This window comes from Podarcis gaigeae (assembly GCF_964106915.1).
Source record: "Podarcis gaigeae genome assembly, chromosome: 13".
Classification (NCBI taxonomy): Eukaryota; Metazoa; Chordata; class Lepidosauria; order Squamata; family Lacertidae; genus Podarcis; species Podarcis gaigeae.
The window spans coordinates 16922837-16946622 of NC_139689.1; the positions used below are offsets into that span (position 1 = coordinate 16922837).

General features: G+C 46.9%; 2 protein-coding genes across 7 annotated transcripts in view; one reads left to right on the forward strand and one right to left on the reverse strand.

The window, feature by feature from the left end:
- LOC310829223 (uncharacterized protein) lies at positions 1–11476 on the forward strand. Of its 6 annotated transcripts, none has more exons than XR_014557197.1 (3): positions 1–346; positions 843–891; positions 1438–1712. XR_014557197.1 is itself a non-coding variant. In XM_083707468.1 (3 exons), exon 3 carries the CDS (start codon positions 7272–7274, stop codon positions 8634–8636), a length of 1365 nt encoding a protein of 454 aa, XP_083563594.1. In that variant the 5' UTR covers positions 41–346; positions 843–887; positions 7235–7271; the 3' UTR covers positions 8637–11476. The 6 variants fall into 6 exon arrangements, 3 of the variants coding, with proteins under 3 accessions (XP_083563594.1, XP_083563592.1, XP_083563593.1); XR_014557199.1 differs by having other exon boundaries at positions 3–346; positions 843–887; positions 1433–1712; XM_083707468.1 differs by lacking the exon at positions 1438–1712 and adding an exon at positions 7235–11476 and having other exon boundaries at positions 41–346; positions 843–887.
- TGFB1I1 (transforming growth factor beta 1 induced transcript 1) overlaps positions 11314–23786 on the reverse strand; it is a gene marked incomplete at its 5' end in the record, with an annotated part of 23166 nt that continues 10693 nt past the window's right edge. The window contains 9 exon segments of the mRNA XM_083707422.1: positions 11314–12821; positions 14463–14611; positions 15117–15198; positions 16371–16544; positions 16932–17183; positions 18097–18196; positions 19556–19652; positions 21696–21838; positions 23131–23210. Of these exon segments, the coding sequence (XP_083563548.1) occupies positions 12555–12821; positions 14463–14611; positions 15117–15198; positions 16371–16544; positions 16932–17183; positions 18097–18196; positions 19556–19652; positions 21696–21838; positions 23131–23210 (1344 nt within the window). The 3' untranslated portion in view covers positions 11314–12554.

Sequence of the window (23786 nt, forward strand, 5' to 3'; positions counted from 1 at the left end):
CATTCTGCTAACTTGCTGCAAAACATCATGCTTAAGAAAAAAACCACCATCAGCAGCAGCAGCAGCAAAGAGGGAGAGCAAAGAGTTAAAACCACAGAGCGACCGCGGCATTCCCAGCTTTCTGCCAGCCAGGCTGGTGGTTCCTGAAGATGTTGGAGATCGCTGCAGGAAAAGAGAAGGGGAGCTCTAATAAAGGATGCACCTTCCTCCGTGGCTGCTCCTCCCTCCAGCTGGGCTTTGCTGGCTGGTGGATGCTTTAAGCCACCTGGGGAGGCGGCTTGTGCCAGGAGCCATCCGGAGGGGAGGCGGGGATGGTGATGTCAGGGGCACAAATACCCTGAGTTCGGTAAGTTGGCCGGGTGTGGGCGAAGGGAGAATGAGAAAGAGGACGGATGTGTGCTATATATGATCATAGTATTGGGAGCCTGACGATCACCTAGTCCAGCCTCCTCTGCGATGCAGCGATAATCAGCTGTCCCAGACGGGGATCGAACCTGCAACCTTGGCGTTCTCAGCAACACGCTCCAACCAGCTGAGAGAGAGAGAAGGAGGGAGGCAGGCAGGAAGGAGATGAACCGCGCAGGGAAACGGCAGTGGAATGCAGTGGGTGGGAGAGAAGATATAATGGGCGTTCTATAGTGTAATGCTTAGGAATGAATTGGAGCTTTACTAGCGGGTATTTAATTATACATTGCATGCCGAAAAAGAAAGGTAAACAAAGGGGAGGACCAAAAGAAGAAAATGCACATCTCACTGCAGGATCCAACATAGTAATTCTCCCCCAATAGTTGCAATGGCAAAGTCCGCTAAACATTTATAAAGAAACCCTCATTTATTTACAGCAGAATCCTAAGCAGGTCTGGTCAGAATTGAGTCCTGAATTCAAGGTGAGTTACTCCCAGAAAAGTGAGGTTAATATTGCAGCTTTAAGGTACTACAAGGGATTGAACCTTTGATCTTAATTTTATTTACTTACAGCTTTATTGGTACTATTTTATTGATTTATTTTATTCATTAAATTTATATATTCTCTTACAATAGTGCCAGCTGCTGCCTGCCTGCCTGCTATTGTCCTCCAGCCTCATTTTATTCCAGTACTGGATAAGCAGCTGCAATATCTCTCTAGTTTTGTTGCACATTCTGATTCCTTCCTACAGGTGTTTAAAACTACGAAGGGTATAATATAGTCTTCTTGAGTGCTCAAAGCCCTTTGTGTACAATGATCTCAGTAACCCTTACAACCACCATGTAATATAGGTCAATATTATTCCCCTCATATTGTAGCTTGGGACAGGATGGGACTGGGACTGAGAATGAGAAATAGCAAGTAGTGTAAAGGTAGCCTCTTTAATAATGTGCTTTAACTTCTGTAGTGGACTGACCATCATGGTGGTTGTGTGAATTATATGACCCTGCTGTTCCCATTTTGCAGATAAGGGCCTTATTAAATATGGAGAAGTCAACATCTGGATCCATCTTCAGAATCTACTTTATCAGTGATGCCTTTGGCCCAGTCCTCTGTTTTGCATGCCCTTACATAATGCAGCCTAAACACATGGATTTGAAGCAATTGCTTATTCCTTCCCTCTCTTTGTTCTTTCCCTGTGTTGAATTATAGACTGTAACCTTCTCAGGGCAGGGACCTGTTTTCTCGTACTGTGTTAAGTTCCATGCACACTGATGGCACGATGCAAATAAATAATAAAAAAACACGCATGAGGGAATCAACCTTTTTATAATAAATTGAGTGAAGCATACACACAAAGACACATACACACATTGCATTTTACAATAAAATAAAAGCTCAGGAGTTGAAATTACACTAGAGCCATTTTTACCATGTTCATATTGATTGTGTTTCTTTTCTCATTGTTACATTTAACTTTTATAAAATTAACTCAGACTAACGTTTTTGTATTGTCATGTAGTCCAGACATCTTAGTGCTCTCTCCCATCATTGCTTTTTTTTTGTTGTGGGGTGGGGAGGGGTGCCCAAAAACATAAAAGGTTGAAAGCAAATGGGAAGAAAACAGCATATTTCATCAGTTACCCTACCTCATCCATTAGAAACAGTGCTAATTAAATACAAAAGACACACAAACAGGAAAGCAGTAGAAAGGATTTCAAGGGGGGGACAACCAATAGTAATAACTGCAGTAACCAAGGTACATTATATAAGATAGAGGATACTAGCGAAAAGAAAAATAGAGAGGGGAAAAGAGGGGTGGGGAGAAGGAAGGAAGGAAGGAAGGAAGGAAGGAAGGAAGGAAGGAAGGAAGGCGAGAGAGAGAGATTGTATATGTAGTGCAGAGGAAAGGTATTTGAAAATGGGTTGGGTGTGTGTGTTATCGCCAACCCTTTCATTGCAATGACTTATAAAAAGGACCCATCGTTTTAAGAACTTGATCTCTTGTTGGTTTCTGGCTTCTCGAGTATGGCATTTTAATGCATTTTACCGCTTCTCATAATTTCTCTGGCCAGTCTTTTCATCGGGGGTGGGGGGTCACTTCATCTTCCAGCATTTAGCTAGACAAATTCTGGCTTGTGTTTCTTAAAATGAATCCTGCAATATACATACCAATTTTCTTGAATGTCTGAGCATTGTTTTGGTCTGGACCTCCAGCCACCTACCCCATTTCCCTTTCTTCCCCACACAGAACACATTGTATTATTTAACAGTATTTGTTTTTCTTTTTGGAAAGTCCAATAAAAAACTATTAATAATAATAATAAATCAAAATTCCAAGAATTCTGAATTTTATCCCTCTGAACAAAATACAGTAGGTTAGCTTTCTATATACAGTGGTACCTCGCAAGACGAATGCCTCGTAAGACAAAAAACTCGCAAGACGAAAGAGTTTTTCATTTTTTGAGTTGCTTCGCAAGACGAATTTCCCTATGGGCTTGCTTCGCAAGATGAAAACGTCTTGCAAGTTTGTTTCCTTTTTCTTAAAACCGTTAATACCCAGGGAATCCGTGCTTCGCAAGACAAAAAATTCGCAAGACGAAAAAACTCGCAGAACGAATTAATTTCGTCTTGCGAGGCACCACTGTATATGTGTGCTTTGAAATTCATGGTAGCTGCTAACATATCTAAAATAAAGGTATCTTCTAATGAAAATGAGTTACTAAGTATAAATACCATTAAAGAAATTGTGGAAAGAAGTACAATATTAGCTTCCCAAATTGCAAACCAGGGATGTTTACTGGTCAAAGCATTTGACAAAAATGGGTAATAAACTCCATTTTAGGCCCCTAAACTCATTGGGTTTGGCCAAACCTACCTTACCTGTTTGTTTTTCAGCATTTGTAGGCTCTTCTATATCAAAAAGTTCTCAGGGCAGCTGAGTTAATCAAAAAAAGTTAAAAGACAACAATAGGAAAATTAATAGAATACAATGTTAAGCAGAATTTAAATTCCACATTAAGCTCAGAAACAAAAAGGGGAGTGTCAAAAATGAAAACAGCAAGATTTGAAAGCCCTAGGAAATTAAGGTTGGTGCCAAGGAAGCCTCTCTGTGGAGGGCATTCCACAACTGGGGTGCCACCACTGAAAAGACCCTTCGATTCATTTGACATCTCTTCGCTGGTGGGGACACCTAAAGAAGATCCTCCAGCTTTGATCTCAGGGTCCAGGTAGGTATGTTAGGAGCGGTGACCCTTCAGGTACCCCTGTCCCATGCTATGAAGGGCCTTAAAACAGCATTTTGAATCTGGCCCAGAAACAGACTGTGAGCCAATGCAGATGCCAAAATAACATGTATGGTGTAAGATGTTTTTAACACTCAGTCCCAGCGAGCAATCTTGCTGTCATGTTCCTTACCAGCCGGAGTTTCTGGATAGTTTTCAAAGGCAGTCCCCTCCACCTCACGACACGTTGTAATAACCTAGATGGGAGATTACCTGCTCTGGTTCACCAGAGCAAGGCTTTCTCTGCCCTGGTAGAGTTATAGCTGTCCCAGCTCCTGCCAACCTAGCAGTTTGAAAGCATACCAGTGCAAGGACCGGTTGGTCCAAGGAATTGAGGTCGGAGTGAAACAATATAAATTGAAAGCATTTGCAGATGACCTGGTATTAACATTACAGGAACCAGTCTCTAGCACTAAAAGAGTGTTAGAATTAATTTCTGACTTTGGTCGGGTGGCGGGGTTTAAGTTAAATAAGCAAAAAACTAAAGTTTTAGCAAAAAATTTGACAGTCACAGAAACAGATGAGTTCTCTAAAGAAACAGAACTAAATGTGGTTAAAAAAGTAAAATACCTAGGGGTGTATCTGACCTCCAAAAATTTGAATTTGTTTAAAGATAACTACGAGAAATGTTGGTCAGAAATCAAAAGAGATTTGGAAACATGGTCAAGATTGAAACTTTCCTTGTTAGGCCGAATAGCTGCTGTAAAGATGAATGTATTGCCGAAAATGTTATTTTTGTTTCAGGCCCTACAGATCGTGGACAAGGTGGAATGTTTTGGAAAGTGGCAGAAGGATATATCTAAGTTTGTTTGGCAGGGCAAAAAGCCCCGAATAAAGTTTAAAATATTAACTGATGTGAAAGAAAGAGGGGGATTTGCCCTGCCAGACTTGAGGTTATATTATGAATCTGCAGCCTTCTGCTGGTTGAAAGATTGGATTTTATTGGAGAACACTGATGTCCTAGATCTGGAAGGGTTTGACAATGCTTTTGGGTGGCATGCATATTTGTGGTATGACAAGGTTAAAGTGCACAAATTGTTTAAAAACCATATTGTCAGAAGAGCAATTTTGATGGTCTGGACAAAATATAAAGACTTATTGGAGAGTAAGACTCCGAGGTGGCTCTCACCGGTGGAGGCCAAGGCACGTAAGAGACTTAACATGGAGGCCCATTGGCCTAAATATTGGGAAATAATCGAAAAAATTGGAGACAATTGGAGGTTGCTGAGCTTGGAAAAACTGAAAACCAAGGTGCGAGATTGGTTGCACTATGCGCAAATTCAGGAGGTCTTTAAAATAGATAAAAAGGTTGGATTCCAGGTGGAAAAATCGAAACTAGAGACCGAATTGTTAGAGCCAAAAAATAAATTACTTTCGAGAATGTATAACTTGCTGCTTAAGTGGAATACACAGGATGAGACAGTCAAATCCGCCATGATAAAATGGGCGCAGGATGTGGGGCACAACATTATGTTTGTAGACTGGGAAAGGTTATGGAACACCGGTTTGAAATTCACGGCATGCACTGCCTTGAAGGAAAATATTATGAAAATGGTATACCGGTGGTACATGACCCCAGTCAAGCTAGCTAAGATATACCATCTGTCTGACAATAAATGTTGGAAATGCAGAGAGGCGGAAGGGACATTCTTTCATCTCTGGTGGACTTGCCCGAAAGTGAAGGCCTTTTGGGAGATGATTCATAATGAACTAAAAAAGGTACTTAGATTTACCTTACCTAAGAAACCGGAGGCCTTTCTTTTGGGCATTGTAGACCAGAGAGTACTTAAGAAAGATAGAATTTTCTTTATGTATGCTACCACGGCAGCTAGGATCTTGATTGCAAGGCATTGGAAGACACAAGATCTACCCACGCTGGAGGAGTGGCAATCGCAGTTGATGGACTATATGGAATTGGCCGAAATGACTGGCAGAATCCGAGACTTGGGAGAAGAAACAATCGAGGAGGACTGGAAAAAGTTTAAGGACTATTTGAAAAAACACTATAAGCTGTATGAATGTTAAAAAAAATGCACCTTTTAGGAAACTCTAGCTTCAGCAAATGTAAGTTAATGAAATGAAAATTAAGACACAAGAATTTAGAGGTAAAATAATGAAACAACTTTATTGTGTTTAATATAAAACGCACAAGAATTGGGTTACAGTATATTTGAAATCAGGGAACATGATAAAATGGAAGATACAATAAGCTTTGAAATAAGTTAACAAATTGCTGATGTTTTATACTACAGAGAATGCAGGGTTTGGAGGATGCGGGGAAGTCCTTTAGATTTGATGAAAAAAGAACATGGAAATTTGTTATTCTTCTATTCTATTTTCTTACATCTATCCTTTATTCTTTTTTCTGTATTTCTTAAACTCAATAAAAAAATATTATTAAAAAAATAAAATAAAAAAATGAAAGCATACCAGTGCAAGTAGATACATAGGTACCGCTGTGGTGGGAAGCTAAATGGCATTTCCATGCACTCTGGCTTCTGTCACAGTGTCCTGTTGCACCAGAAGCGGTTTAGTCATGCTGGCCACATGACCCAGAAAGCTGTCCATGGACAAACACTGGCTCCCTCAGCCTGAAAGCGAGATGAGTGCCACACCCCATAGTTGCCTCTGACTGGACTTAACTATCAAGGGGTCCTTTACCTTTACCTATAGCTGGGGTACAAACCTAGGCTGGGAAGAGGCACTCTGAGCTAATGACTAAGATTGCTCCACAAGTACCTCTGAACTACAAAACTGGCCCTTGAGGGAGAGTGCAACCTCCTCCAGAACAGGTTGAACACAGAGGAACCACCTATTAACAGTACCAACAACATTTTGTCTGGATTGAGCCTTGTTTATTGGCCCTTGTCCAATCCATTCCCACATCAAGCCACTGATTTAACAACACACCTCACCTAGGTTTTGATGAAAAAGATAAGTAGAACCCAGAGTTACCTGCAAATCCCCCAATGACCTCACACAGTTAAATAGCATGTTTTGAAGATAAAGAGGAGGCGATAACCCAATTGATGGAGGTTAACCTGACCTTTTAAAGGGGACTGTTTGCTCCTGTGAGATCATTTAGAATTAGATCATCTGAGGATATTCTATTCATGGTACCACACTACAGAATGTCATATGGCAGTGACCCCAAACCAGGCATTTTCTGTTGTTGCCCCTCTTCTATGGAAGTCCCTTCCCTCTGCCATACATGAAGCAGCAACCATCAGTTGCTTCAAATATCTTCTAAAGATATATATTTTCACCAAGACCTTCCCTGACAAATAAGATTAGGGCCTGTTTTTATCTGTTTGAATTCCTGTTTTCATATGCTTTGATTTGCTTTTACATTCCATTTTGCTGGTTTTATGTTGTATTTTGTTTTAAAGATATTGTTCTGCTGCTTTTAAGTTGTACACTACTTAGAGATTTTTAAAATATTAAGCAGGTTTTCAACATAATGGCAAGGAAATAGAAAAGACTCATAAATGATTCTTGACAGAGCTTGTGTGATCCATAACCCCATTTCTGTGTTTTTTTCCAGTCTCAGTCCAGGATCTCATTTCCTCCAGGCTCCTAGAATGGAGCAGGAAGAGGATCTGATTACCCAGAGTTCAAGGGATCTACCTGAGGCTCCTAGAGGACACATAGCAAGTGGTGGGCCTGGGATGGGGGGCCTTGCGGGCGAGCCGGCCCCTTACAAGTGCTCCGTTTGCCGAAAGAGGTTCAACAAGACATCCAACCTGGTCCAGCACGAGAAGATCCACACGGGCGAGAAGCCCTACAAATGCTCGCAGTGCGGGAAAAGGTTCACTCGGAGCAACAACCTGGCCGAGCACGAGAGAATCCACACAGGAGAGAAGCCTTTCAAATGTCCCGAGTGCGGGAAAACCTTCAACCGCAGCTCCATTCTGCTCAGGCACCGGAGGATCCATACGGGAGACAAGCCCTACAAGTGCCCCCGGTGCGGGAAGAGTTTCGACGAGAGCGCCCGGCTCCGGGTGCACCAAAGGACTCACCTGACGGAGGTGGCCTACCTCATCGACAGCAATGGGGAGGCCACGGCCATCGACACGAGCGGCGTGGCCCACAGCTGCTCCGACTGCGGCAAGACCTTCAGCCTCTACTCCAACCTGATGAAGCACCAGAGGATTCACACGGGCGAGAAGCCGTACCGGTGCGCCCAGTGCGGGGTCCACTTCAGCGAGGCTTCCAACCTGATGCGCCACCAGAGGTACCACGCGCGGGACAAGCCCTTCCAGTGCCCCATGTGTCAGAAGAGCTTCGGCCAGAGCTCGCACCTCATCCAGCACCAGCGCATCCACACGGGCGAGCGGCCCCACAAGTGCCCCGACTGCGGGAAGAGCTTCATCGAGAACTCAACGCTGAGGAAACACCAGCGGATCCACACCGGGGAGAGGCCCCACCGGTGCGTGGAGTGCGGCAAGAGCTTCAGCCTCAGCTCCCACCTGGTGACGCACCAGAGGAGCCACACCGGGGAGCGGCCTTACAAATGTGATCAGTGCGGGAAGGGCTTCGCCGACACGTCCTCCCTCATCATCCACCGGCGGAACCACACTGGGGAGAAGCCCTACAAGTGCGACGTGTGCGGCAAGGCCTTTGTGCTGAGCTCCGTCTACCTGAACCACCGCCGGACTCACACTGGGGAGAAGCCTTTCGGCTGCCCCGACTGCGGCCGCGCCTTCCGCCAGTGGTCGCAGCTGGTCATTCACCGGAGACTCCACACGGGGGAGCGGCCCTACAAATGCCCCTATTGCAACAAGGGGTTCTGCGACAGCTCCACCCTGACGAAGCACAAAAGGACCCACACGGGAGAGAAGCCAAACACGTGCGCCGAGTGCGGGGTGAGCTTCGGCTCGAAGGCGCAGCTGGAGGAGCATCAGGCGCTGCACGGGGGAGAGGCGTCTGCTCTGGCTATCCTGTAGCCCACAGCTGGCCATTGAGAACCTTGCCTTTTATATTGGAGGTCCAGATGCCGTTGAACTCTTCTTCCCATCATCCCCGGTAGCTGTGGCCAGTGGTGAGGGATGATGGGAGTTGTAGTCCATCAACATCTGGGTGGGCCATTCTTGCCTTTATTTTTGAGATGTGTATGGGATAGCTCTGCTAGCTGTTTGCTCATCTCTGTATTCTTTCTTGACCCTTTGCCTTCCAGTGCCAGTGAGCATGGCAACCTTCACCCCGTCGCTTAGTGTGAGGTGCGTTGGTTGCTGGGCATGCAAATAGGGATGAGATGAAGGTGGACATCGGAGTGGTGGCTGGTAATGTCGCACAGACATTAATGCCTGCCAGAAGCAGGGGAAAGCAGAGGTGTTCCCCTCATTGGTTTCCACAGATGGGCACATAGGTGGGGGCTACTTTAACAAACAGGCTATTATCCTCCCCTCACTCTTTACTTTCAGATGATGCTCCTATGTGCACCAGCAAAACAGTGGACAGACTCACAAAGTATGGAACGTTGAGAGATGCACACTTTAGATTTTTTTTTTAAAAAAAAGGAGTAGAAAACCTGCCCTCTATTTTTTCTCTGTGTAGAATGTTGAGAGTATAAGAACAGAAATTTCTCCAGCATAGCACTGTTATTAAAGGTTAACAATTACCACAGCTGCTATTTTTTCCTGCATTCCACTTGGTGCTACAAAATATTTTTTTCTCCATGTGAAAGGAATATCCCACCATCCATGGATTTCACGGAAGAGACCCAATGTGCTGCCTCCAACCTGCCAATTCAGTGTGGGTCCATAAAACTTTTTTTAAATTGTCTTTTCACATATTTTTTTTAAATGTCTTTGACAGCATCCCAAAGCCAATAGCACTGCTTCCTCAGGTATAAGGAGCAGCGTGGGAACTTTTGGCCCTGTTTAAATCACCCAAAGCTTGCTGTGTTGTCACACAAAATATAGTTAAGATTAACTATAGCTTGTTGAAAGAAGCCGACTTCAAACCACAAGGAGCTGGCCTATTTTCAACAAGTGGGGCTGTCTCTGTGGCTCTCGGAGGGTTGGCCCAGCCTTAATCCAGCCCTCAGGCTAAAAGGGACCGTTGCCCTGCACTAAACCATGGCTTAGCTTTTGTGTGAAATGCACATGTGCAAAAGTAATCCAAACATTTTCCAAAACACTATATTTTTGTGTTTGCCCTTGCATTTGTCAATTCTGTTTTGGTCTATTCAATCTTCAAATGTTTGTTTCCTCCAAGTGATGAAATTTGAAGTTAAGCAAGAGCTGAATGCTTGATTTAATGGAAGCTCCTTCCAGGAGCTGCTCTAACGTTCAAGAAAATCCACAATGCTACATCTTGCAGGGATATTTGGTTTTCTCTTTGGGAGACTAATATTCTGAAAGAGTGGTGGGCCAAAGGGGCCAAAAACAGACTGGACAGAAAGATGGCCAATGATGGTCTTCGCTTACAGCCTTAAAATCCTTCCAAGAAGGATTGCAATATTTAGTCAATTATTTGATTAAAAGCATTGATAAAGGAGATGCCCCCACAATTAATTGGAAAGATCAAGATGCATTTAATTGATTCAAATGCCTGATTTCTAACACCAGTATCTGGGTATTAGAAGTGGGGATAATGAAACTAATGGGGCACTGAATAACTTTCCCTAAGTTTTGTTGTATAGCACACTAGGGCCTAGAGAGGGGATCAGCAACCAGAGCCCCCTGGGCCTAATCAAATTTCCCAGAGGATGCTCTCTTTCCCCCAATATAGAAGGCAAAGAGATGTGGTAATATTGCCATCTGTGGGATCCTCCTCATGCTGATGGAGAGGAGGAGCTTGAGGGGGCACCTCGATTTGCCCATCAAGAAAACAAGTGTTTTATTTTTGTATATGAGACCATTTAGTGAAGGGCAGGCTTTGGACTGTGGCTTAAGGTCCAGACCAAGATCATCACACTTCGTTCCTATTGAAATCAGTGGGAGCAAAGTAATCTTGACTACCTTGTCCCATTGATTTCAGTAGAAGATAAGTGCAACTAGCTCTTTTGAATTATGGGCGAGGCATGTGGGTGATGATGAGTTATATGAAACTTTGGAAAGAGAAGTGATGGGGACAAAAACTTCCCTCAGGACTGATTTTGCGCCTTGGCGTCAAACCACAAAGAGAGGAAGCTGTGCTCTTTCTGTGAGAAGAGGACCAACCAGCGTAGAAGCTCTGAAGATCTTTTCTCCAAAATAAGGTGCCCTTCAGGTATTTGCCCTGTTGCTCTTTTTGTGGTAAAGGCAGTTAGGAATCCCTTGAAAAGTGCATAGAGCTGAAGGGGGAAGTCGAAAGAATGCCACTGTCTGCCTACTTCCTCTGTCAGCACTGTGCTTCTCAAGGCTGAGGTTATTTCTCCTGGATTCAGCCGTTACCCAGTTCCCTCAGAAAACCAAATTGTGTGTTGTCAGGGGTGGGGAATGAGAAGTGGCCAGAGGGGATGATGCCCAGGGACCTGATAATGCCTGTCCTACAGAAAAACATCCTGATAATATCTTCATGCTATCGGGGAGAAGGACAAGAGTTTATTTTGGAGTGCAAAGTTTTCCAATATCTACCACACTTCCTTGTAAGTCCACTTTTTAGCTGAACCACCGCACATGACAACTGTCTGGATCCTTTTTTTTTTTTTTTAATATACGTGAATTTTATTATATAATATACAGCAGTGTGAGGGTAAAAAGTTGGCGGCAGAAGGGAAACCACATGCTCCCTGGACTCCCGACCCAAGTTCTATCATAATAAAAGCCTCAATTTGGGTTTACACCGTATTTTTTTTTTTTTAATGACCCTGATAAAGTAAAACTGAAAGCTCAGGCACATTCCCCCACCCACCCATTCCCTTCCTCCTTGATTCTTTAAAACCCAAACCAAAAGTGTTTTAATTATTTGCAATCCAGGGCTTTTTTAAAACTGCAACATGCAAAGGGAGGTGGGGTGGGATGCCACTTCCTTTCCTCAACACCAGCCGGTCATCTACCCAAAGTTGCTACATTAGGGAGGCTTCACTCTTGCTGTACCACTAACCTCCTTAGGACTCTGGGTCCCTAAGGGAGAGAGGCATCTTCCCAAATCCCACTGACAGCTCACAGATATAACCCTTGGGGTGGTGTCAAACCTGATTTTACATAAACTCGCCCCAAAATCTCTGCCACTGAAGGATGGGCCACAGAGTTACTGCTGCCTCTCCCCTCTTGTAGTTGAACCATTTTAGATCATACTTGATCACCATCGTAAGTGCTTTAGGGCAGCCCCGAAGTGAAACAGCCCCTCACCTTGCACCCAAAAGCAAAAGCGGTAAAAGATACCAAAGGACCTGGAAGTAAAGGGTTTTTCTCCCCACCTCCCACCTGAATGGCTTTTATGGCTTGAGAGTAGGGAGATGGGTTTCAGGTGCTTCCTTTCTGACACACTACCGGACGGCATTGCGGGAACAGACTTCACAGGGAGCAGAGGGGGTGTGGCTTCTTTATGGCCCCGCCTTCTACCTGGATGACATCGCCAGCTAGTCTTGTGTGAGTTGCGGCTTAAGGCACTGCCTCCTGTCTGAAGCGCTGGCGCTGTGTGGGTGTGGCTTAAAGTAGCATGTGACGGGGGTAAGGGCTAAGGATTGGCTGCTCGTGGCTGCGATGGGATTGGCTCCTGAGTAGAGTGGGAGAAGCGGACAAGTCCAGCTTCTCGCCTTTGGCTAGAGGCGTGGCTTTGGCAATTGTGTGGTGGCTCCGCCGGGGTGGAACCCATAAGGCACAGGCCTCTCCCATGCATGGCAGTGGGCGTGGCTCGGTCAAAGGCTGGGATTGGTGGGCCTTCCCCCTTCCCATGCTGGTAGCGGGCATGGCGCGGCCGTGGCGCCCTCCTGGTCACCCAAAGAGCTTGATGAAGCAAGGGTGGCAGTAGGGCTTGTCGTTCTGCTCCTTGAAGGTGCCCTTGTTGAGCTGCTTGAGGCAGAAGGCGCAGACAAAATGCTCGGGGTGGAACTTGCGCGCCATGGCCGTGATGCAGCGGCCGGTGATGGGCTTCTCGCAGCCCGAACAGAGCGAGCCGCGCTGCTTGTGGTAGTGGATCTCGCAGAACGGGCGGCCGGCGTGCTCAAAGAAGCTCCCGTTCACAAATGGCGTGTAGCACTCCTGCAGCAGGGACAAAGGCAGAGGCGTTTCAGCAATTTGAAATGCAACGTGAAAAAAATAGTTTAAAACAACTTACAAAAATACGCCAGGGCCTAAAAATACACATCTTGGGAGTCAACGGCCAGGGTAAACAGGTGCATCTTCAGCATTTGCCAAAAAATGCACATTGAAGGTGCCACACACCCCTGTGTAGGGATCAACTCTTATTTAGTGGTCCAGCTACATCTTGTTTTCTACATCTTGTGTATTTTTATTTTTTATTTTTGGTGCTCACACTTTCAGCATGGTCCTCAATTTCCCTTTTTGTTAACTTATGTTTGCTTTGCCAGAATTTGTGCTCCTTTTCGTTTCCTCACTTGGGCAAGACCTTCCACTGTTGAGGAGAAGCTTTGTTGCTTGTAAACCACATGCCAATATCTTATTGGACTTGATCGCTTCCTTTCCTACTTTCTAGATGAGCTTCTGTTATTGTGGCTTTAAATAACCTCCAAATTGGGGGTGGGGGTGGGCCTGGATAAATTTATCCCTCTTAACTGCTCTTAATTATTTTAAAAATCAATTCCTCTTTTGAAATCCAATGGGATAATGCTGGATTTTCTCAGAAATTTTCAATTGAGCTGATAGCACTACGGTCAGTGCCACTCGCATCTCACACCAAGTCCTGGACACTGGTTTGGAGCCAATGTTAATTCTACTCAATGTAGACCCATTGAAACTAATGGCCAATACTAATTTAGGTCCATTGATTTTAACTGGGCTACTCTTGGGTGGCGTTATGGGTAAAACCTCAGCGCCTAGGACTTGCCGATCGTATGGTCGGCGGTTCGAATCCCCGCGGTGGGGTGAGCTCCCGTCTTTCGGTCCCAGCTCCTGCCCACCTAGCAGTTCGAAAGCACCCCTAAGTGCAAGTAGATAAACAGGTACCACTTTATAGCGGGAAGGTAAACGGCGTTTCTGTGTGCTGCGCTGGTGCTGGCTCGCCAGAGCAGCTTCGTCACGCTGGCCACGTGACCTGGAAGTGTCTTCGGACAGCGCTGGCTCCCGGCCTCTTAAGCGAGATGAGCACGCAACCCCAGAGTCGGGCACGACTGGCGCGTACGGGCAGGGGTACCTTTACCTTTACCTTACTCTTGAGTACAATTAGCATTGGGAAATGGAAGTTATCCCCCCCAAAAAAAAAAATCCAGATATCTCAGCTGCCTCCCTCCACCAACTGCTGTTCCCATCAGCAAGGCTTCCTTAGCATCAGCCCCCTATTCCCCACAACCACTAGCTGAGTTACAATCCCCAGAGTGAAGAGGGATAGATTCTTAAACATCTCTGGAAATCGTAGCTCTGTGAGGGGAATAGGGGCCTCCTAACAACAAACTACAGCTCCCAGAATTCTGTGGGGGAAGCCACAGCTGTTTAAAGTGTATCACAGTGCTTTAAATGTATTGAGTAAAGGCAGCCCATGTCCAGATTTTCATTCGCTGATCCCCAACACCCACCCACCAATTTTTGCAGGAAAAGTTCCCTGAGGGACTTTGGGTGGAGCCCTAATTAACCCATCACTTTCTCACTTGGCTGCCTCCCTCATTGGCTTCCCCGCACCCCCATGAAGCCCTGCCAGCCATAGGGCCCCTCTCCGGACATGCATACCCTGCAAACAAAGCATTCTGGGTGCCACAAGGCATTCAGGGCCGAGATGTAGTTCTCCAAGATGGCCTGGCTGCACCCCTGGCAACGGGTGGAGAAGAGCTCGTAGAAGTCCTGGCGGCAGTACTGCTTCCCGTCCTTCTCGTGGAAGCCTGCGGGGAACAACAAGGGATCCTTGAACTGAGCTATTGCCGCGTGTTTCCGTGGATGGAGGATTGGGGTGGGCTGTCCACACTTTGCCATGTTCACTATTGCAGACCCTCCAAGCATCTCTATTTTCATGGGACAGTCCTGGAATCACAGAAGCCCTCCCGGTTTCTGATCCGAATCCCTGAATGTCCTGCTTTTACCTTAGGAAGTCCTCTATTTTCAGTGGAGAATTGTCGGAGGGTAGGCAATTGGCATACGGCCCCGGGAAGGCTTCCCACAAGAAAAATGGGGCCCTCGGGGTGAGGAAGTTTCCCTGTCTCTACTCTAGCCATGTTGTCTCATAAACTACAGTAAGCTTACACGTAAAATACAATCGGGCCTATAATTCTTTATCCCCTATTTCCAAGGAAGACTAATCATGCCTCTGTGTGTGTGAGTGTGTTTTGTTGTTTTTCTTCCCCGCCCGTCATTTGAGGGGCCACTCACTAAGGCCCCGCTGACACTCACCTTCCTCCCCAAAGGGCCGCCCACACTTGACGCAGCAGAAGTGCTCTGGGTGCCAGTTCTTATCCAATGCGGTCACCATTTTCTACACAAGTCAGGTGGATGCGGTGCAGGGGGGAAAAGGAGGTCATGTCAATGAGGAAACAGCAACTTGGCAGCAAAGCAGCAAACTAGACACGACAGGCCTGTGTTTCCCAGGCTTGGCCCCTTTGGTGTCTCCTTGCCACTCTGTCACCCACAAACGGTCTCCATAAATATCCCCTCCCCAAAAATGACAATGTGCAAGAGATCATTTTCACCTCCTGTTCAGTTCCTGTATGGACTGGAACATGCCCACATGTCCATACCACTGTGTGGTCCTATCTCTTCTCCCACTCTTTCACATGTGGCAGCCATTTTGTGTTGTGCCATGCTGCCGCCACGGCAGCCATTTTTTGACCGGCGCCCACAGCACTTGCTCAAAAATCCAAACGTGCCAAGAAAAGCAGGCAAGCCCTGTATACTGTTGTCATATTCAGTAACATTTTCTGGATTACACTGGATTCAGACACACTGCCCATGCCTGGAGTGCCGTTTTAGGTTTCATCAGGAAGGGAGAGGAATGGAGTTTTGGTCTAGGGTTCAAAGGATTGCTCTTGATATACTCCAACTGTAAAAGTGCAAAAGGACCGGGGGGCGGGGAGTGGTGTACTTTAAGAACATTTGGCACAATTACTTTTTTTGCAGCACGTAATGACCAGAGATCTAGGAGAAATGGTCTGAATCACCAAAGAAGGCAACAGCAGCCCTCTCCACAAAAGAATAAAACAGAAATGATGCCTCAGGGTGGTCTGTCTTGCAGCATGAAACTGAAGGAAATTATTGAAGGGTAGCCAATGTAATGCATCAAAATGTAGTTGGACTACAACTCCCATCATCCTTAACCATTGGCTACTCCTTCTGGGGCTGATGGGAGCTGGAGTCCAACAACCCCCAGAAGGTACCATGTGCACCAGCCCTGAAATAATAGCTCAGTCGGTAGAGCATGAGACTCTTAATCTCAGGGTTATGAGTTCAAGCCCCACATCAAACAAACGATTCCTGCCTCACAAAGCTCGGTTGCCTCTAACTGTGATGTTATTTCCCTGTATAATTTTCTTTTAATATGCTTTTTTTGTGCAAATCTTTTGTGAGGCACTGAGAGTCTCTCGGGGCTGTACAGTATTCTACAACCATCTGTAAGGAAGTAGGGACCAGCTGAGGGTTAGGGCAACTCACGTCCAGGATGGGTTCATTGCAGAGTCCACAGCGGGGCGAAAAGAGCTGGAAGTAGTCCCTCTCGCAGTAGGGGGCGCCATCCTTCTCAAAGAAGTTGCTGCCCCCCATCTCCTTCTGGCAGTGGCTGCACACAAAATGCTCAGGGTGCCAGGTACTTCCCAGTGCTGTGACCACCTGGGCAAATGGGAGCGGGGAGAGGAGGCAGGGAAAGCAAAGATCCATCTGAGTTCAGGCAGCGACAGATGATTCTGGGGCTCACGAGCTTTGAGAGGGAGCATGTCATGCGTACCACATAGGGTGGCGCACCTCTGTTTCTCATGCTACGTCCAGCAGTGGCCAAGAACTTCCAAAGAGCGACAATTGTGGCAAGATTCTGTGGCCCTTGAAAATGGCCGACAGCATGCACAAAGACGACTTGGTTGAGGAGTCCCTCCCTAATCCCAAATCCATCTTTCTCCAGCCTGGTCTTCCCCCTGCTTCGGCCTTTGGCAGTCATCTATCTGCCCCACCTGATGACCCCTCCAAGGAGAAGCCCGTTCTCCACCAGCAGCCGGCACTCACCTGCCCTGCGATGGGTTTCTGGCAGGATGCGCACAGCCCCTTGGCAGTGGTGGAGATCCCTTGGCGGCTGAGATCTGACTCCAGCATCACAAGCATGCTGTCCAGGTTCCCGCTCGGCTGCGCTGGGGAGGTCTGTGGGGGCGCAGCAGCGGGGCTGGGGCAGACGGATGAGACCACTGGCAGCTGCGCTGAGGAGACTCGGGCAGGAGCTGGAGGGGGCGACACAGTGGTGGAGGTGGAGGCTCCTGGGAGCTAGGAGGTCAGAGATGGATATGGGTAGAGCTGAGATTTCTCACAAAAAAAAAGACATTTCCAGACAACTTTGAATGTTTCCTCTCTTCCCGCCCCAAACCAATGGAGAATTTCCATCCTTCCATCAAGCATATTTGGGTGAAATGGCCTCCTCCATTTCAGCACCCATGAATTTTGGCACACCTGTGTGTCTAGCTTTATTATTGCTGCATCTTACTTCATTTTCGTTGATGGCAGGAAATGCCCCCTGCTCCTTCCAGTCCTTCCTTTGCCCATTGATCCCTTCATCAACCAAAAATAATCTTTCTTTCTTTCTTTCTTTCTTTCTTTCTTTCTTTCTTTCCCGCCCATCTGGCTGGCTTTCCCCAGCCACTCTGGGCAGCTTCCAGCAAAATATTAAAATACAATAATTTATCAAATATTAAAAGCTTCCCTAAACAGGGCTGCCTTCAGATGTCTTCTAAAAGTCAGATAGTTGTTTATTTATCTAGTGGGAGGATGTTCCACAGGGCAGGAGCCACTATGGATAATGTGCACTAGCTACAAACTGCCATTTTAAAGAAAACAGTTAGAAAATTTCACCTCCTCCAGCAGAATATTTGGCGAAATCCCCCTCCCCTCAATTTTTCTGCTTGCAAACAGCAAGTGGAATATTTTACTGGCAATTGTCACTTCATTTAAATGGCATAAATAGCTTCGGCAACTTTGCTAGGTTTAGCTGCCTCACTTTGCAGCCATAATGACTAGAAACTTTGCTTAAAAAAAAAAAAAAGAAATCTGGGCTTTTCAGGTTTGTAATTATGCACACAACCCCTGTGTTTGCAGGTTCCTATCACCAAATCACGAACAGCCCTGGAAGTAACCCCACTCCACCCCTTCTTCAGTCCCAGTGGTGCCCGAGCCCCACACTCACATTGCTCTGGACCCGGAAATCTGACAGGGAGGCCATCAGCTTGTCCAGCTCCAAGGTGGCAGACGTAGCCGATGGCTTTGCAGGCGGAGGAGCTGTTGACCTGAGAGTAAGAAAGCAGCATCAAGGGGCATGAAGAAAAAAACCCAGTTCTCTCAATTGCAGTTTGATTCTGAGATATTTTACAGATCCTTCATTTTAGTGACACGAGTTCAAAGCCCACTTTGGCAGCCATCTACAGACACACTGATGGCTTCTGTACTTTAGTATGGGGAATCCACCAGCATGGCTTCCTTTACCCCAGTAGTACTGGGACAGGAAAATTCTCCCTTCCACGAAACTCTGAAAGACACAGACTCTCTCTCAGGTGAGGGAACTGGCAACAACAGGTCCCACCTCTCCCATAAGCTGTAATCTGTATATGGGAATATAGTAGCAAACCCATCCTCACTGGGATGCTGTGAAAGCAACACAAAGTGTTGGCATTTGAACCTGGTTAAGATCTTAGGAATGTCTGTGGGGTAGAAGAAAGAAGGCAAACTGTACTAGGGCTGCCATACATCCAGGATTTCAAAGGCAGAAGTGACATCTGGGGACAAGCAAACTGAAAATCATGGGATTTATTTGAGTTTTTGTAAAAAATAAAAAAATAAAGCTCAGCAATTTTGGGATTTGAATGAATAAAAATGTTTAGGAAAACTAAGCAACTATCCTGGTTTTTACTTTTTGAAATATGGCAATCCTAGCCGCACAGCAGTGGTCCAGAGGCCTAATTAGGCCCATGAAGCCACTCCCCTTAAACCACACCCACATGACCTGGCACCAAATGTGGCATCAGGTATGGACGTGGTTGCAAAGTAACCAACCGGGAGCTTAAAGTGAGCCCCAATTGTTCCTTTGCAAGCAAGGTTCCCTCTTAGTGCTGATCAGCTGACAGGAATCCCTACTGGGGCCAGAAGTCTACCTTCGAAGGAACCTGCTGTAACCATCAGCAGAGGGAAAATGCAAGAGGACTTTAAAGGCCTCTGTGTAACCAATGATCAGCTGAGCCCCTTGGAACTTTGGCAGCTGTCAGTCACCTGACACCATTCTGGCCCCGCCCACCTGTCAATGTTGGCCCACAAGGTGGGATGGTGGGAATTCATAATCTGCCCCCTCCCCCCGCCAGATCCAGTTCCCCACCTCTGCTCTATGGCAAGGCTGGGGAAACTATGGGCCTCCTGATATATTCTGGACTCCGATTCCCATCCTCCCTACCAGCTGGTCATGGGAGTTGGAGCTGATGGGAGTTGGAGTCCAGCAACACCTGGAGAGCCACAGGTTGTGCCTACATAGATCACTGGGATGAAAATGGGATTTTGCAACAAACATCTGTTTGCCAAGACCCAAAGCACAGCTCTTTGGGTGCAATGTCTTTGCTTGCCATTGATCGCCCATACTACCCCATCAACCATCTGCTTACCGGGAAATGGAGCTGCCGTCTATAGATTCTTCCGGCCTGTCTTTGCCCTTGTCTCCGCCTGGGCTTTTGCTGGTTGGGAACTGAGACATTATTTCATCTGGGATGAGGAGAGAGAGAATGAGAATACATCTTTTTATCACTTGCCATTTCACATCCTTGCCAGCAGATGGCAGCACTGCTGCACTTCTAACAGCAAGAAGAGCACTCAAGCAGCACTTTGGGCCAGGGCCAGGGCTCAGAGCCACAAAAGACTGGAACCACTCCATAACATGGTGGCAGCGCCTCTGAGAATTTGCAGAGTGCCCCCCTCACACCGCTTAGCATGTCTTGGATGAGCCTAAAGGCCTTTCACCATCTGAATGTGAGGCAATGCATTCTGCTGCTGTTTCAGTGTCTCTGTTCAAAGGATTTTGTACTGTCTTGACTGCAATGTATTTTACCTCTTGCCTTTTGGATTTGATATCACGCTTTATGTTTTCAAAGCTTTGTAAGTCGCTTAGGGGCTTATTACAAGTAACCAGGCAGAGGGCCTTATCAGTGGTGGCACCCACTCTGTGGAACAACTTCCCATCAGATGTCAAGGAAATAAACAACTATCTGATTTTTAGAAGACATCTGAAGGCAGTCCTGTTTAGGAAAGTTTTTAATGTTTGATGTTGTATTGTGCTTTTAATTCTGTTGGGAGCCGCCCAGAGTGGCTGGGAAACCCAGCCAGATGGGTGGGGTATTAATAATAATAATAATAATAATAATAATAATAATAATAATAACTCATAAACCGAGTGAATTAATAATAATAACAAAACCAGCCAGTTATCACCAGGAGTTTCCACTTACACTGTCTTTAAAAAGGTAGAAGATGTATCCAGTAGGGGTCCAGTTTTACCTCACAGCCTGGGCTCGCCCTCCCAAGAGGCAGAGTGAGGCAGCAGCCTCAGGCGGCAAATTCTGAGTTGCAGAAAGTGGCTAGAAATATGTGCCATGTGGTCTGCCTCAGGTTGGGACCTGGCCGCCTCATGCAGGAAGAATGGAACAAAGCACATGGCACAGGTGGAACCTGCAATGTTGTGCTCCGTTGCAGGTAATAGCAAGAGCCCCACGGGCCCCCACAGCTCATGAGGCCAACTCCTACTGCTCCCAAAGTTAGCATGCAAGAGACATCACTCAGCTACAGCGTCCTTCAAATTAGTTCCCCAGATGTTGTCGGACTACAAATCCCATCATCCCAGGCCAGCTTAGCCAGCGGTCAGGGAATGATGGGAGTTGTAGCCCAACAAAGAATGCTGAGAGCACAGGACACCCAGAGCAAACTGTGGGCTGCTTGTCGAAAACAGGGGGGCTGGTCCAATTGTCCTGACAGGGTTGAAGGGAGAGAGCTCCATTAGGAGAGACGAGATGCAAGGCCTAAGGGGAGCAGAGAACGTCACCCTCAGGGCTTCATCTGAGTCACAACAAATCCAGGTTCAGCATCAGGACCTGAGCCAGTGCCAAAGCCTGGAGTGTGTGACCTCATTGCTAAACGAAAACAACGCAATGCCTCTGAGCAAGGGCAACCATTGCCTGCTCTCAAACACTGGAGATTGGAAAGGGACCTTGGCAGGCAGGATAAATCAGCTCCAAGGGATATTTAAGAACACAAGAGGAAATCCTCCTGGTCCAGCAATTCATGGCCAGCCTGAGAAACTCACAGACCGCAGACTGCAGCAGTCGCTCCTTGTTACTCATTCCCAGCAGAGGTATGCCACAACTTATACACGCTCTGTTTTAAGCTGTCAGTGGGGAAGGGCTGTAGGAGCTCAGTGCCTTGTGATCAAAAAACCCCAGGTTCAAACTCCAGCACCTCCAGGTAGGAATACCACTTGCCTGAAATTTTAGACAGCTGCTGCCAGCCAGTGTAGGAGGTGCTGAGTTGATGCACCATGCCTCTGACTCAGAATAAGGCAGCTTCTTACGTTCCCCATTGCGGTTTGTGTTTTTAAACCTACACTAGCATCTTCTCGTGGCAGCGAGTGAGAAATGCATGCACACACAACAGATAAATAATTCCTTTCACTGTTCCATTAGAGTCTTCGCTTCTCTCTCCTTCTCTCTCTCTAGAAATCCAACCCCCAAGCACAATTTCATACCCCACTTGCCATACCTGTGATGTTGAACTGGGTCGCGTTGAGTTCCTGCAGGAGCCGGTCCAGTTCACAAAGTCCCGCTCCGAGCACCCCGCTGGAGGAGGAGAAGGGCGGAGGGGCCCCTTCCTTGGGCTTGGGCGAGCGAGGCTTGCAGACCGTGCTGGAAGATGCACCCGCATGAGAGAGAAAGAGATGGGATACATTAAAGAGAGGTGGGGGCGGGGGAAGGAGAGCTCAGGACTCACACACACCCCACCCCAAGGAGGAAGATGAAGCATCCCTCCGCTCCAGAGAAAGATGGGGAAGGACAGAGCAGTAAAAGGAAGGCAGAGGGGTGGCAGCTATTTATAGGATCCCTCTGCTTAATGGATGCTCTGGAACGAGGCCAGGGGAGCTGGGCACAGCTCCCAAGGAGGCCAAACTCCTCGTCGTATTTCTTGCTCCTCACAGCTTCCCACACCCTGGTGCTTGTGGTCCTCCAAATCGGGCCAGGTTAAGGGCCAGAGAAAAAGGTGTTTCTGATATTGGAAGGGGGTTTTTGATGCTCGCCACTGCTCCCATCAAAGAGCTGTAGCAATAGGAGGAACGGCACACACTATGTAAGATTATAAGCAAGAGGCCTGCTGGATCTAGGCCAGGATCTTGTTCTCGCAGTGGCCAACCAGATGCCTCTGGGAAACAGCGCCTGAGATGCAACCACAGCTCTCCCCGCTTGTGATTCCCAGAAAACGACATTCAGAGGTAGGAGATTCTCTGCACCTAAATTCTCCCTGGTACAACTGTTAATGGAAGAGAGAGTCCCAGTCCCTGATCAGAGGCACATTTAGGGGAGCGAAACCAGTTTCGTTGCACTGGGCCTGGTTATAAATGGTTTCGCCTGGCGCCTAAAGAGATGTGTAATGAAGGTGCCAGGTTCTTGGACTACAGCTCCCATCAGCCTCAGCCAGCAAGGCCAATGGCCAGGGGTGATGTGAGTTGTAGTCCAACAACATCTGGAAAATGCACCACTGTTGTTATTGTTATTGTTGTTGTTGTTGCTGCTGCTGCTGCTGCTGCTGCTGTTGTTCCGCCCATCTGACTGCCACTCTGGGCAGCTTCCAACAAATTAAAACACAATAAGGCATCAAACATTACAAAACTTCCCTGCCACAGACACTGTGGTTCGTAGGATTTCCTCCACCATCTTTTCTTAAATAAAAAAAATCACCTTCCTTCACAGCTTATTTCCCTGGTCCCACACCCCCACATCTTTGTTCTCCTGCTCCTCTCATAACCACCTCACCAGACTGTTTCCCTTCCTTGCATTTAAAACTCATGCTTTCACCTTATTTGGGGAAACGGCTGAGGAAATGGGAGAAATGGTTCCCCTAAACACAGCCAAGGTAACACTAGGGACATAAGCCCTCTCTCGTGTGCATGCACAGAGGCCCCACAAAACAACCCACTGTTTACCTGTACAGGTGTTCCTTGTCACTTCCGCCCTGCATGGTCGATGCTGGGAATGGGTCTACCGGCATGACTGTGGTCCCAGCCTGAGATTAAAAGGTGGAGATGGAGGTTGTAAAAGCAGAGGAAAGAGTTTGCATCTTGATGTGCTGGACAGACACAGACTAACTAGAAGAACATGAAGCCTCTGAATAATCCACATGCAAAGACAAAACATCTAGAGATGGACAATTTTCTTTCTTTCTAGAGTGTTGGAAGCAGCAAGGAAAAGGGAGCGCTGCTCATCTGGGTTCTTATCCTGTTCCTGAAACTTGCAAAATCTTGATCAGTGGGACAAAGGAAGTATTTGGGGAGTTAAGCCTGCCTCAAGTCATACATACAGCTGTGCATCATTTGGTTGGTGAGCTCACTGCAAAAGTGCACATTTTGTTTAGACATACTAGTCCAGGTCACACATTCTGGTAAACCAGGAGGGAGGAGTATCAGGCCTATGGACCAAATGCAGCCTTCCTGGCCTCTCTGTGTGGTCCTTGGGACTCTATCCAGGCTCCTCTTTGGCCACACCCCTCTCCCCAGGTCCCATCTATGACCAGCCCTAATGTGTACCCTCCGTGGGTGGTTTTGCCTGGCTGGAATGTGTCCTTGAACTTTGATCTTGCCTC

Bases quoted from the DNA above. Each gene is read 5' to 3' on its own strand.
- LOC310829223 (XM_083707468.1), top strand. From the start codon at position 7,272: ATGGAGCAGGAAGAGGATCTGATTACCCAGAGTTCAAGGGATCTACCT.